Source organism: Plecotus auritus (assembly GCF_963455305.1).
Source record: "Plecotus auritus genome assembly, chromosome: 11".
In the NCBI taxonomy this organism is placed as follows: Eukaryota; Metazoa; Chordata; class Mammalia; order Chiroptera; family Vespertilionidae; genus Plecotus; species Plecotus auritus.
Window position 1 is genome coordinate 46745660 of NC_137777.1, and position 15153 is coordinate 46760812.

Genomic DNA, 15153 nt, shown 5'->3' on the forward strand with positions numbered 1-15153 from the left:
AAGTGTATCTTTTTGAAGCGTTCCCAAGTTACCCCAGGCAGAGCTGCCTGTCCCCTCTTCTTGCTCATGGGTAGAGAGCTTTATATGCCTGTATTCATGTACTTATAGAATTCTGTTGACTATCGGAGGCATCTGTCTCTATTACTGACCTGGGAATGAACTGCCCAAGGCATCGCCAGTGTTCTACTTATCTTTGTATCCCCAGAGCCCAGCATAGTGATTGGAAGGTAGGAGGGAATTAAACAGGTGAATGAATACAGACCCATTACTTTTGTTATTTTTCCAAGAAAGGCCGTTAGTCGTGTGATTTCTGGACTCAACCAGCCCTGAATTAAAACCCCAACTCTATCATTTGCAAATGAATTTAGCCAGGTTATTTAATGTCTCAGTTTCCTCAACTGATAAATAGTAGTGATTTTAACTTCATGGGACTATTAAGAAGATTACATATGAAAGTATGTTACTTAGCAGTGCCAGACACAAACACTCATCCAATGAATGATAACTATAATTGTTGGGTCAAAGTGTCCATGTTCTCTTGACAGGCCCCTCTGTGTCTAGCAACATGTAGCCACATGAGACAAACATCTTGGAACAGAGATGCTGTTGGTGCGGAACCAATCCATTTAAGCATCAGCTCATTGACCTCGATCCTATTGGCACTGTGCCCAGCCTAATTGTATTTGAAGATCAGATGGAAGACTCAAGTGGCTCAAATGTCTACAGAAGCAAGAAAACTCATTTAAACTAGGTAACAGATTAGGAGATTTTACCTCTAGTTATATTTCTCATAGGCAAGTCAATTGTTTCCTTGCTGCTGGCCTTGATAACTCTCCTTGGTGATTAGTAATAAATAAAACTGTTTGCATTTCCTAAATATGTTAGAGTTTCACGAGGCACATATTTCTAGGACAAGAGCCAAAACTAATCAACCCAGTGTTTGTAAAAGCAGCTGATGGAAGCATAATCCACAACTTTAATTAACATTGAGGCTTTGAAATTGAACACACAGAAGGAAAATTAATGAATTGGTTAATTTTGTCTTCCCTGTACCTTAATCATTCAATCTTTACCCAGAACACACACACCCCCTGTGTGATATATATTCTTCTAAATTTTTTTATCACCACAAATGGAGAGTTTTTTTCATCAACTGCTGATTTCATTTGTGCGTATAAAGCATTCAGTCACCATGCTAAGGGAAGTTAAGAGGCAGCCCAGACACTTGGGCGTTCAAGGTGACCTGCCCCAGCATCTCGAGGCTGCTTTGACTTAAACAGCCTGGCCTGGCTGCACTGCTGAAGCTACCAAGAAAATAAACCAGGATTCCCAAAGGCTTTTCGAGCTGGAGTCACATTTGCAAATCTTGTTCGGAACAGGCTCTTGACAAAGATGGTTCCTCCCTGTGCTCCTACCGCTCTGGCTTGGTTCAGTGCAAGAGGGCTACCAGCAGTTTCCGGAAGTCCCCAGAGGTGTCCGAGCGAACCATGTCAGAGAGGGACTTCTGATACTTCTCTTGGAACTTAGCTTTTATCCCCTGAAGGTCAACCTGTAGGAGAGAAGACAAGAGCAATGGAGACAGCACTTACAGCGTGTTCACCATAAATGCAGCAGCACTATGCTAAGCATGTTATTCTCATTTGCTCATCTATGCCTCAGAACAACCTTTAGAAGTGGGGGCTATTATTCATCCCATTTTGTGGATGAGAAAGGGAAAACTTGAGTTCAGCTCCCCAAAGGTTGCAGAGGTGTCTATGTGTGTATATTCCATTAAACCTCATGGACACTACATCTTGAATTTCATATGATTTTTACATGTTGCAAAATATTACTTTTCTTTTGAAATTTTTACAGTTATTTAAAAATAACTCATTCTTAGGTAGCAGCACTGGACAAAAGATAGAGTTTTGACATGAAGCCTCTTTTCTTCTTGTACCCCGATCAGCAAGGGCATCGGTGCCCGTCAACAAAATTCAAATCCACTTGTAAGGCTTATTTTGAATCTAATTCATTGGAAGCTTGAAAAACTAGGTGCTAGAAGTGGGGAGAGGACTAAAGAAAAACAAATTAAAAGATTGTTCTGCTCTCAAGACTTATAACCTAGGAAGGGAGAGAACACTTGTCATAAAAGACATAATTCCAGATGGAACATAATGAGTCTCATAAAAAAAGCACAGCACTGTCTTTAAGCAGGAGTTTTGTTGCTTTTTTCCCTTAACTTTTTAATTTAAACTCTATCTTGCTTTCTAGATAGACCTACAAGCCATCACTCAAGTTATGATTCTTTTGACTCCTGCCCCAACTAGAGAGCTGAACAAGAGAGAAAGATGAGAAGAGGAGAAAGTGGGTGAGTGAGGAATTGTTTGAAGTGGGTGCTGAGCAGCAGAAAGCCTGGAGCAGGCAAGTGGTGTCTGTCTCCCTGCTCCCCTGGCTGGTACACTGCTTGGCTGGGGGTGGGACAGAAAAGGGGGGCTGAGGGCACCCTGTGGCTCTATTCTTTTACCATGATGCTTTGGGGGATTAATGGTTCTGGCTATATATCTGGCTGGGCCTGAAGCATTCTTTTTGGATATATATATATCCAGAGAGGAAGAGAGAGAGAGATAGAAACATCAATGATGAAAGAGAATCATTGATTAGCTGCCTCCTACAGGCCGCAGGCCCCCTACTGGGAACTGGGCTCGCAACCCAGGCATGTGCCTTGACTGGGAATCGAACCTTGACCTCCTGGTTCATAGGTCGATGCTCAATCATTGCGCAACACCAGCTGGGCAAAGGCCTGAATCATTCTGAGGTGATGGTCCACATGTGGAGATGACCCAGGACACATGGTCAGTGCTGAGATGGCTGAGCATCTGGGCATGAACACTCCATGGCCCGTATTGGAGTGGACATGGGACCCTGAGGAGCCCTCCGGACCCATTGTTCCCCTGGGATCTTGTAGAATCCCTGCCCTGCTTTCCACCTGCCTGCTCCTTTGAGTGTCTCAAGACTTTGGTTGGGGGGTTGAGTTGCTAAGAGACAGAGAGACGGAGAAGACAGAGACCTGGAGAGGTAAGGGAAAGAGAGAAATTTGGAGCTATGGAGGAGAGAATGAGGACTGCTGGAGAGGGGCAGAGAGACAGAAGAAGGGGAAGAGGGAGGAGAGAGAAGCATGGAATTTAAGAGAGAAAGAAAACTATGAATAGGGGAGGAGGAGGAGGAGAAAGAGGGGGAGGAGAAATTCCAGGAATAGAAATAAAAACGAAAGAACAGCCTTGTTGCTAAGCTATACTTAAAAACAACAGGGTTAGATGTTAAGTATTATTTGTCAAAAGCTGTGGGCCAGAATTTGGGTTGGTATCCTTCCCCCTCCATTTAACAATTTTTTGAGGGAAGATGTCTGTGGTTTTCAAGTGCTCAGTTACACTTCATTCTCCAAGGCTTCTCCTACTGCAGCTGAAATGCATTTCCCTTTATTTTGTCATTTATTTTGTGTGTGGCTCTATATTCCAGAGCCTTTGCTATGAATCCTGACAGCTACCCCCAAGCTTTGGGCTACTCATCCCCCTGTCCTTTTCTCTGTCCCTTTCTTATCCTCATGCATTCTCAAGGAGTACAACATCATTCCTACCAGGGCAAAAAGTGGTTCTTACAGGGCAAAAAAACTCAATCTTTTTATGTAAAAGTACCTATAAATGGAGCATAAACAAGTATACAGTGTACTTGTGGTGTTGACATTTCTTGACGGGGGGAAGGGGAGCAATTAGGAAAAAAATGGGTCCAAATTTCGTGGGGTGATTGATAATTTAAAAAAGGTTGAGAAATATTGTCTTATACTGATGTGTTTCTTGTGCAAAATAGGGCTTCTGCGCATTAAATAAAGGCCTAGCTCAGGAGTTAGGAAATCGTTTGCTCATTGTCTGTGCTGCTGGGTGACGTAGGCCATCGCTAACTTTTCAGTGTCTCAGTTTTGCCTTCCATGAAATGGGACTGAGCCTAGCTGCACCACCCAGAAGGGCTCCGCCAGGTCCCCTCTGCACACCACACGAGCTTTCTGGAGCCACAGATGACAGAAATAGAAGCGGCTGTCCTTATTGTATGTTTACAAAAGGAGACAGGTTGAGGCATAGCATGAGGTCTTTCAGAGTCCGGAACACAAAGGATGTCTTTGTTTTACTTTTTCTGTAAATAGGCCCTTAGTAAAAATTATTTGTTGATGATATGATGGCAAAAAGAGAAGTCACAGCTGCTACTTTGGAGTCGAGTGTGTCTTACCTCAGCCCTGGTTACAAAGATGTGAATTAGCGTCTCCTCATCGGTCCCCACACCCTTCATGGACTTGTACAGACGCTCAGCAAAATAGCCCTCCTGGTCACGGGCACACCTCACTGGCAGGTGAGGGAAAGGAGAACATGAGGCAGTCACATTTGGTTGAATAACGTGGAAGGAACAGAGATGGCCCAGAGTGTCACTTGGAGGCAACTGGATTGTGAAGCAGATGTTAGAAAGGAGCGAACTCCATTCTGTTATATCATGGGATCTGGAAGATTCCCCAGGTCAGGGAACATGAATACTTCAACCAGAATCGAGTCAAAACCCCTCCCAACAAATAAGAACCTCCCCCCCCGGCCCGCCCCGGCCTGCCCCCTGATCCCTGAAGACGCTTCGCGGGTGGAGGAACGCTTGACCATGCTCAGGGTCTCCCTGCAAAGTTCATGCTTCTCATCAGCAGCAATAGCTTTCCATCTCGGTGAAATCTCTGACACTGGAGTTGGGTCCGGAGAGGAAACAGATGGACCAGCAACCTTGCTGTAACACAACTTCATGATGTTGGAGATTCCCTCGGTTGGCCTGAAGCCTACTTTCCTGTGCTAAATAACCTTCCTTCCCTTTGTTTTTCTCCCTGGGTTTGTTTTGTGAGTCTCATCTCTGGATCTTTTCCAAGTTCTCCACTCTCCTCTTAGTTTGTGGTCTGGGATGTGGGCTTGATGAAATGTCTGATCTTGCCTACAGCTCACCTTTCCTGGGATGCTGCTAGTTGCTCTCTTCTGGCCCTCTCCCTGCCCGCCAGCTTTGACCTGATTCACACATTAATGAGGCATGGGTTTGACTCACCAAGTAGGAGACAGATAGGATGCACCTCTGGGGGAATCAGTCATTCTTTTCTCCCCTCCTCCCAGGCTCCTATGGGCCCTGATTGACTAACACTTTGGGGGAAATGAGACATTTCCTCTTTAGGTTGTTGACATTTACCTAGAACACTTCATGTTTTTTATGTTAGTGATTGATAAGTAATAACTTCAGCATACGCCTGTAACGCACAGCCTTCATATGTCCTTAACGGAAGGAAACTCTTGTTTTCTAGGTCATTGCCCATGTGTTGGATGCTTACGAGGAAGAGAGAGGAACAGGATCAGGGGAGCAAAGTCGAAGTTGGGGGTCTGTCTTCTACTTTTGTAGTACATGTGTCAGCCATCAGAGTGTCGATGGACAAGAAAAACCCAGATCCAGGTGTCTGGCCTCTTCAGCCCGAGAACAATCTAAAAGCTACTAGATTGGTGGTGGTTGTGATGGGAACCTGTCAATTTGAGGAGTAGCATGTTTGAGACTCTGCGATCCACAGACATTCTGAGCTAGTGCCCTCACAATCCCTTCCTAAAGACCATCTCCTGTGTGGTACTAACTGATGGTGACATGTCTGTCTGCCTAATGTCCACGTGCTCTACACAGGTGTCTTCTCCCTTGGCATTCCGTCTTCCTGATATTTTGGGGAGAAAATTCTCAGCTTTTCTTCTGTAGATAATCTATGCTTGGTAACAACCTCTGTCCTTAGCAGCAGCAGAGATCCCTCAGAAGTTTGGATGGGGCTTGCTAGGAAAGATATGGGAATAACGAGTGAAAGGCCAGGCAGCTACCCTGCCGCCAAGGCTGCCTCCTGCTCCTTCTTATATCACAGCAGGTGTTCTTACACTCCAGGGAGCATAAGCAAGGCCCTCGGGGGTCCTGTCCAAGTGTAGCTTCCAGGCTCCGTTCCTGGAGGGTCTAAGTGGGTAATCTGAAGTGGTCCCAGAAAACTGGATTTTCATACTGTCGGGGGAGTCATTTGTTCTCACAGCCCCTCCTCCTTGACTTTAGCCATAAACCGGCATCTGTATGAGTTGGGTGGGAGTATGGGGTGAGAGGACTGTCTAGAAAATATAGTCATGAAGTCATGTCTACTATCTGTGTGGTTTCTTCTCAAGGTCTTTCCCAGCTGCTTTTATGTTTGCTACAATGGAGGACACCTATGTGCTGGTGTCACGCTCTCAACTACAGGGACTGAGCCTCTTCCACCTCTGACCTGCCTCGCTCGGGCTGTGTTTGTATTTGTCATTGCTGTCGCCTACTCGGTTGATTTGTGTGCATCTGCCATGGACTGTAAGCTTCTTAAGAGCAGAATATGGACCTCTTTACCACTGATCCTCACACCTAGCAGGATCTCTGGCCCAGGCAGGTGCTAAGCAAGTGTTAAAGAATTGAATGGTTTTATTACCATTAATTTTAATAAGGGTTTCATTCATCAATAATTAATATTCATGAAGATTAATCTTACTCTTTTGACTGAACAGGTGTTTTCCTGATTCTCTGCACTGTAAGCACAGGAAGGGTTTGGAGCCCCTTAGCTGGGCTTTGAGTAAGTCCACTTACTTAAGACTCGTTCTTTGAGTCCTAAGGACAGTCGACCATGTACATTCAGTAGAGGTCAGGGCTTTTAGGCCTCTGTACATCCCAGTAGAAATCCTGCTCATTTGAATGCAAAATGAGGATGGATTTTTAAAAAATTAATTGCTGACATTTAAAAAAATAGTAGGGGGAGAGGTGGTGGTGCGGGTGAGAAAGAAAAGAAAAGAAAGAAAGAGGAGAGAAGGTCTGGCAGCTGGAGCACATTTTTTAACTTCCAGGGCTGCTTTCTCGGTTCTTCTTCTTCTTCTGGGGAAACACCTCTCCATTTCGTGTGCCATTTGGGATGGAGCCCTGGACTCCTTGCCACAGGAGTGTGGACAATGGACAATGCCTTCATTCCAGGGCTTGCAAAAAGGAAAAAGGAGCCTGCCAGACACAGCCCCATGCCCATCTCTCTCTGCTATTTCCTGCCTCTGGGCTACCCCTGGAGAGAAGGTCCTGGTGCCTGCTTGGCACGGTCAAGATCTGGTCTCCCTCCCAACTCTTTCTTAACAGACCTCATTCATTCCCAGTGTTGAAGGGAACCAAATGGAAAAAGACACCCTCGGGCCATCAGGCATGTGCAGCAACTTGTTCATGAATCCAGAACCTGGATGCTTTTGAGGGGGGAGGGTGTCGTATGAACTGCATACCGTTCCCTGAGACTGAACAATGGTCCCAGGCTGTTGACAGATGCTCTCAGGGACCTGCAGTCTTAGTGGGACTGTCGTGAGTGCCCTGGTGTGTACCCAGATGACCTCTTCAGGACAAAGGCCCTCAGTCCAAATGTTGCCTGCTGGCTGCTTACAGCTGAGTGCCTTCCAAGGAATTGTCCTCCAAGGAGGGAGCAGCCTTGCCTAAGCTTGCAAATGCTCCTGGGTTGCCACCAGCTGGCTGCTTGATGTGGGGGCCCCCTTGCCTCCACTTTGGACCTTCCAGCTTCAGGATTCCTTGGGGACCGTCAAAGCCCCTGTTGCAACTGCATCACATTCATTCCCTCCCTTGCCCAGTGCTGCTTAGAGATGTTGTTCCCTACTATCCTATGAAAGCTTCCTGCGTACAAAGCTCCGTCCCCGAGTCTGTCTCCAGGCAGCCCAACCTAAGTCAGGGCCCCGTCCGCTCTGCTTTACCGAGGGTTAAGTAGGCCTTCTGCAGATCTCCCGACGTCTCAGCTTCAATGGCCTCTTCGATGTCTTTACCGATGAGCTGGAGAGACAAAGTCCAACCATTAGTTCAGGTTTTGCTTTGGATGCACTTGGGGTTCTTCCTCCACAAAAAGCAGTAAGCTCTCCCAGATGTGGTGATGCAGCCTTAAGGAACTCCTGTCCTGCCTTTTGGTTTGCAGGGCTGAAGGTGGTTGCCCCCATTTGAGGGGGGCTCTCATGGCTGAGGAGTTAGTCCAGATTTGATCCCTTATGGATTTGAGCCCAGTCAGGGCCACACCCTGAGCCCCAGTTTCCTCCTCTGTAAAATCAGGGGATGGAAGAATAATGAACATGTATTGTACAGTATCAATAATTCTTTATGTTTATACATAGCACTGAGTTTCCTATGTGTTTTTTAAAATTCCATTTCTAATTTTCTAGGAATTAGAAATTCTAATTTCTAGAAGGCTGTGGTTGTAATCATCTGACCCACACCTTCCTTGTCTCCTTTGTCCTGGGACTGGGGACTCAGTCTCCTGCAGTTTGGGTGAAATTCACAGGAAGAACTTGGTCTAATGTTTCTGATAGAGTGGGGCTGCAGGGGCTAGAAGTGGGGGGTGGGGTGGGCTGACCACATCAAAATGCTACTTTCCTTCATTCTGGGGTGATTCCAAATGGTCCTATATTCACCACCAGCTCGCATATCACTCTGCACAGCATTACATGTTCAGTTTCTTTCCAAATATTTACAGAAGCTAAAGTTCACAGTAAAGTATGATTGTGCTTAACCAAGTATCGCCTGGGCAGCTGGGCTGTTCAGGGCAGGCCGATAAAGAGAAAGGAGAACTTTTTGTTGGGTTTGGGAAACATGTCTAAGCATTTGAAATACTGAAACATCTTTCCTAGAAATTATCTTCAGAGGCTATGACACAATTGTGATTCTATAAATAATGGGGGCCCTGAGGACACGCCAGTGGAGTTTGTGTAGTTTATTCTGAAAACACAGGCAAACAAAATATTCTTTGTGATGCAAGCACCATGGATGTGGGGGGAGGAGGGTCCCGATTTAATGAAGCCCCATTGCTTGGTCTCTTCGTGGTTCGCACACCGAGAGGTCTGGTGTGTGTAAAGGATTGGAAGCAGACCCTGTTGGGGGCTTCCAGTCCCATCCTTTCCTTAGCTGTCCCCAGCCTTTAGGGGGTTGATGTGGGAGCTGGTGTTTTGGGAGGGACTGGTATCACTTTCCCACGGATAGGGTTCTTGTTCTATAGACTGAGATTGTGTTTCAAGAGGACATTGTATTCATGCAGGTCTGTGTTCCCCCCCAAAAAATCCTCACATGAAAACACTTTCTGTTTCTATTGCTAATACTGGGCCCGGCAGAGCTTTTCCATTTGCTGTAGAAGCTTAGCCTACACAACAGATAAAAACAGAAAAGCAGTGCCCTTCTGGGAGGCAGGAGATGGGTTCCCTCCGCCAGCCCTGGGCAACAATGCCAGGGTCTGCCACTCAGCGTCACTTCTTAGCACAACTCCAGGGGGCACTATTCACACAATACAATGAGAAGGCACTGCTCCTTCTTCCCTATGTACCTCCTGTCCCACACCCTTCCTGGTAGCTGCTAAGGCACCTCCAGGGACTTACTCCATGGAACACAAATGAAAATTGGTTGATGGGCCCAAGCAACTGTGACTCTCCTTTTCAATGGCCAGCTTTTCACTTCCAGAAACATTTAATTCTTAGGGGGCTCTTTGGACGGGACCAGATTTTCTGATCTTAGTACAAAAACACATTGAGAGGGTGAATTCCAGACCAACCTCAAAGGCTTCTAGTTAACCAGGTAGGGAGATTTTTAGAAAAATAGGGATTTAAACCAATTCCTCCAAATTGACAGTGAGCCCTCTGCACAACCCTATAAAATGGCTTTGGCTACAGCAATGAAAGGGCTAAAGACTATGGAATGGGCTTAGGAACATGTAAAGGGGAGGGGAGAAATGGCTAGGGCTTAGCGAGCCTGGGCTGTGGGTATGTGCACCTACAATTTATACTGAGCCCTGTTTGGGGAGCTTACTTTGGCTTTATCACTCCATGTACCTTTCATATTTGGTAGACGGAGGACTGTAATAACCCTGCACGACGCAGCAGAGTTGGGGAACCTCTGTTGCTTGGGCTGGGATTTCTGAGAGCATCTGTACTTAAGATTCGAGTTTAGAGGCAAAGGATAAAAACCTGAGTTTTTGTGCCAAAAATTACAATTCAACTCTATGCCACAGAATATGCTCCAGTGATTGGATGCTAGCATCTTGGTGCATTTAGCCAGATACCATGAGGAACGTATGGAACCATGGTCTTAAGATCAGGGTGAACATAAGGGTGAAATCAAGGGTACAGGTCAAGATGAATTACGTTCCAGGAAGGTTTGTGGCATAGATGAATAGGTGGCATTTTTTAACTGGTTTCATGTAAAGAATCAACAGATCAATAGACTATCCTATTGTCCATTTAAGTTGAGGCTCTGGTTTTTAATATTGTTGGTTCACATAAGGGGGCCTCCTCACAGTTTCTCATGTTCATTGAGCACCTATTGCACGCCAGGGACTAAGTGGTTTACTTGTGTTAATTCATTTAACCGTTACTAACCAAATGAAGTAGGTACTATTATTATCTCTACTTTATGGTTGGGAAATTGAGGCACAGAACCCTTAATAATTTGCTAAGGTCATACAGCTGATAGCACAGAGCAGATTTCTTAAACTTGAATATGCATTAGAATCTGGAAATTTATTAAAATATAGACCATAAGTCTCCGACCCCACAGAATCTGACTTAGTAGGTCAAGGGTGGGGACTGAGAATTCTTATTTTTAACAAGTTCTCAAGTAGGTTTGATGCTGTTGTTTTGAGATTAATATTGGTAGAGAGTAGCCTTACTCCAGGTACTTAGTAGTTTACACACACACACACACACACACACACACACACACTCGCATGTATGTGTCTTTATAGTCATTGGCAACGACAGCCATCCCAGAACCTTCATCCACAGCCCCAGTCGTGTGGGAAGAAGGTCAAGGTCACAGAGAGGGTTTTCAGCTCAATCTACGCAGCTCCAGGCATAGAGGCCCTGGGAGTGTGGGGTCAGCTGCCTTTGATCATGTCTCTGGGCACGATTTGAAAGCAGAGGGCCCTCAAGGCTTATATACAGCGATGATAAAATTCCGAAGCTTTATTGTCTTTCCATCTGCTGGCAACACATAGGAAACACTATTTCGAGTGAGGAGCAGCCAGCTCCAGCCGAGGTAGGAGCTCGGGCTGGGGAATCTTGGAGTTCTTATCCACTTTCTGCTACTGACTTGCTGTGTGGTCCTGATAAGTTACAGATGGCTCCTTACTCACAACAGCCTTTCCTTGTCCAGCAGTCATGGGCAGCAATGGCTGTTCAGCCTACATTATAGTTACGTTATTGTTGTGAAATTGAAATGAGATACAGGGCACAGAAGTGCTTTGAATAGTTAAAAGCACTCCACAAATATAAAATAGGAGACCAAAAAACTTCTGATACTCCCCAAGAGGGTTCTTGCAATTAAAGACCGGTGTTTAGGGAAAGACTCCATTAAGTGCCTAAAATACTAGTAGCTACTTCACTTTTTTGGCTTAAACGTATCATTAGATTAAAAAATTAATTGTATAAAAGTAATTTATACACATCTCTTCAGGAGTGCACCTCTGAGGTATATCACATCCGTCTTGGGAGTGGTAAGCACTTAAATTAGAATGATAATAACAGCAAACGTCTGTATGCTTACCGCTTGCCAGGTGCCGTCCTGAGCCTTTTATGTTTGTCTTACTTAGCTCACGAATTAACCCTCTGAAGGTGTACTGGTGAGGATCATGGCTTCTGCTTTACAAATGAGGATGGAGAGGGTAGGTCCCATGCCAGTTGTAGATCCAGGATCTGAACCTGTGTGCTCTGATTCTCCGGCTTTGCTACTGAACTTGACACTTCTCTGCTTTCCTAGCCTCCCTTATAAAGCAGTGTTTCCCAAACTTGGCATGGCCTTTGGAGCTGGACGATTCTTTGTTGTAGGGGACTGTCCTATGCATTGTTAAGATGTTTAGCAGCATCCTGGCCTTGACCCACTAGATGCCAGTAGCACACAGTGTGACAACCCCAAATGTTTCCAGACATTATCAAATATCCCTGGGGGGGAGGGGCAGCGCAAAATGACCCCTGATTGAGAACCCCTGTTGTAAAACAACTCCCCAGACCCCAGTTCCATATTCCAGATTGTGGCTTCTCTTAGAAATAACTTAAGACTCAGTTTCAATGTGAACTCCTTGCCCTGGTGCTTGATCACTCACAATTTGGTAGGCTTGAAAGGTGGCCCGTAGCTGCTTGTAGCTCCTCTTGGCCAGGACTTCATTGAAGGCAAGTTCGTCAGTGCCCCAGCGGCCCTCCCCTGCCTCCGGAGTCAAACACAAACATTTCATAAAAGCCTTTTGCAAAAAGACTGAATAGACAGTGTTGGGACCAGGAAATGATAAAATATACTTTGAATAGAAGCCAAATTGATTGACTAAACACTTTAAATTTCTAACCCATGAGTATACTTCACTTAATGGTTTGTATTTTTTTATACTCCCTCCCCCCTCCTACCTGGTTACAAAATGGATCTGAGGTGGTTAACCCCCGAGTATAAGAATAAGAATAATTCTTTTAGGTTCATGATGACTGTAAATATAAAATAATATTTTAAATATCATACATATTTTCTGAGTAACTCCCATGTGCATGAAATAAAGAAATGTTTGTTGGAAATAAGGCTAATACATTTTTAGAAAGATGTTGCCGAGACTGGCACGCCTGCCCACTTACATCATACAGCTCTTTGGCATCCTGACCAGCTAGGTCTTTGTCCACATCATCTCCTTCATCACGATTAGCCTAGAAAAATCGACACATTGTTATGAACTTGAGTTCCTGCCTGACCACAGAAAACAAAAAGGGGGAAACGGGGTGGTTTCAGAGGGGTAGCCTGGTAGAGTCAGCCTGGTGAAGCGCTGCTCTTTGCTGCCATCTTTTGGGCACAACTGATAAACAGAGTAGTTTCAAAACAACACGTTTCTTCCTTCCTTCCTTCCTTCCTTCCTTCCTTTCTCCCTCCTCTCTCTCTCTCTCTCTCTCTCTCTCTCTCTCTCTCTCTCTCTATTTCTTTCTCTCTTTCTTTCTGTCTTTGTAGGAATCAGGTCACTCATAAACCCACTGACCTCTTAAGCAGGCTGAAAGCAACCTCACAATGTCCCCTAAGGTCAGTCTATTGGAAAGCTAATAATCTTCCTGTCAAAATATCGAAGTTCACCTCCGAGGGTCGCAGACCTGAAGAACCCTGAAGGTTGGCTATGGAAGGTCTTAAAGTCTAACCCTTTGTGGAAGAGAATTCTAAGAGGACCCTAGTGGCCCTCACCCTTAGATAATCCCTTTCCCTCGACTGTGGGCGAGATGTGTGAATATAATGAGATAGCACTCCTGCGATTATGCTGTGTTAACATGGCAAAGGGGATGTTTACAGATGTGATTAAGATCCCTAATCAGTTGAGATCATCAAAAGGGATAGTGTTCTGGTGGGTCTGACCCAATCAGGTGAGTTCTTAAAAGGTCAGAGATGGAAGAAGTCAGAGAGATGAGCTCCTACAGGCCTGGAGAAAACAACTTTGAACTGTCTATGGGGGCACATGACAAGGACTGCAGATGGCCTCAAGGAGCTGATAGTGGTCTCTGGTTGACAGCTACCAAGAAAACAGGGACATCAGTCCTACAGCCACAAGGAGCTGAAACCTGCCAACCTGCCAAGCTTCAGTAAGCTTGGAAGAGGATCCAGGTCCTCAGATGAAATGGTGGCCCTGGCCTGACACCAGGGTCTCAGCCTGGAGTGACCCTGAGCAAAGGACTCTGCTAACCTTAACAGGATTCCTGACCTGCAAAAACGGGGAGATAGTAGATCCATGTTGTTTTGAGTTGCTGAGTTGTGGCGATTTGTATACAGCAGGAGAACACTTATATACTTCCTACCACAGTCTGTCTATCCACATTGAGAGGAATGAGCAGAGGAAATGCACAGAACTCGTAAGAGGGATGTGTCAATGAGATATAGATGCTGTCTGGCTGGAGGCCTGGCTGGGAACTGTGTCCCTGCAGGGCCAACTCTGAAAGCCCCACTTCCCTGGCCAAGCTCTCTGCAGTGGTTCTTACAGGGAGACAGAGTTGTGTTGTGAAAAGGGCCCTGCTTGGGGTCAGATGGTCTGGTTCTGGCTGCTGGGCTGGGTCTTACTCTGTGTAAACCTGGGCAGGTTACCCATCCTCTCCGAGCTTGGCTTTCCTCATTGACAAAAGGAGGTGGTGAGGCTCAGTGAGATAACTCGGCAACTTTCAACCTTCTTCACCTCATGGCACATAAACTAATTTCTAAAACTCTGCAGCACTCCGAAAAGTATATTTTTTGCCTATCTGACAAAAAAAGGTATAATTTTGATTCATTTACACCAAATGGCTATGGTTGTGTTGGCTGTTGTCATTTTTTTATTTGACAATCTAAGGGAAAAGAGGTCAGTGCTCCTGACTGAATAGTCCGATACTGCGTGTTTTAAAGTTCTTGCAGTGGACCCGTTGAAAATACCTGAGATACTCATTCACAAAAAGCGATAGTAAACTGCAAATGACTGGAGTATTATTGTGGGGAAAATCCCCATTGAATGATTTCACAACAGCTGATCTGACAGCCTGGGTTGATGATCCATCAACCTGGGTAACATTTTTAATAAAAGAAGGAGATGTTTACTGAATACATGGCCTTTTTCCGTCATGGTACCATGTTGCCCAGGGCTGTTTCCCAACCTCATAAAGCTCAGGAGACCTCTTCGCTCTTACCTGTAGCAGGGACACCAGAATTTTTTTTAGGTTTCCACTCGTATCATCTTTGACATCTGATTCCAGGCTCCTGTCAAATACTTTTGAAGAAGAAAAAAGGAAGGAAGGAGAAGAGGATTAGTTTCCCATAAGCATTTTGAAAGGAACATTCTTATCAGAAATCAGACAAAAAGTTACTTACACCTTTGGTAGGCCTCTTTGATGGCGATGATTTCCTAGGAAAGGTAGTAAAAAAATCAATACTCCGAGGTGGGTTAATGGATAAGATACAGAGACACACACAGAGGGAAGAGTCCGGGACTGGTCTCTGGACACAGGATGCTTCCAAAGAGGCCCAACCTATGGGTCAAAGCCTAGGCCTGGAGCAGATCCCGGGGGTATGAAGGGGCCCCTTCCATAC

General features: G+C 45.4%; 1 protein-coding gene across 2 annotated transcripts in view; it reads right to left on the bottom strand.

Moving 5' to 3' along the window:
• Window positions 1-942: 942 nt before the first annotated feature.
• Window positions 943-15153, bottom strand: part of ANXA13 (annexin A13) — a 57889-nt gene continuing 43678 nt past the window's right edge. For both annotated transcript variants that reach the window (XM_080646656.1, XM_080646655.1), the window contains 7 exons: window positions 14935-14968; window positions 14754-14833; window positions 12705-12773; window positions 12191-12292; window positions 7815-7890; window positions 4258-4370; window positions 943-1549 (listed from right to left, as the gene is read on the bottom strand). In XM_080646656.1, coding sequence (XP_080502782.1) covers window positions 1430-1549; window positions 4258-4370; window positions 7815-7890; window positions 12191-12292; window positions 12705-12773; window positions 14754-14833; window positions 14935-14968 — 594 coding nt within the window. In that variant the 3' untranslated portion in view covers window positions 943-1429. The remainder of the gene's footprint in view (window positions 1550-4257; window positions 4371-7814; window positions 7891-12190; window positions 12293-12704; window positions 12774-14753; window positions 14834-14934; window positions 14969-15153) is intronic.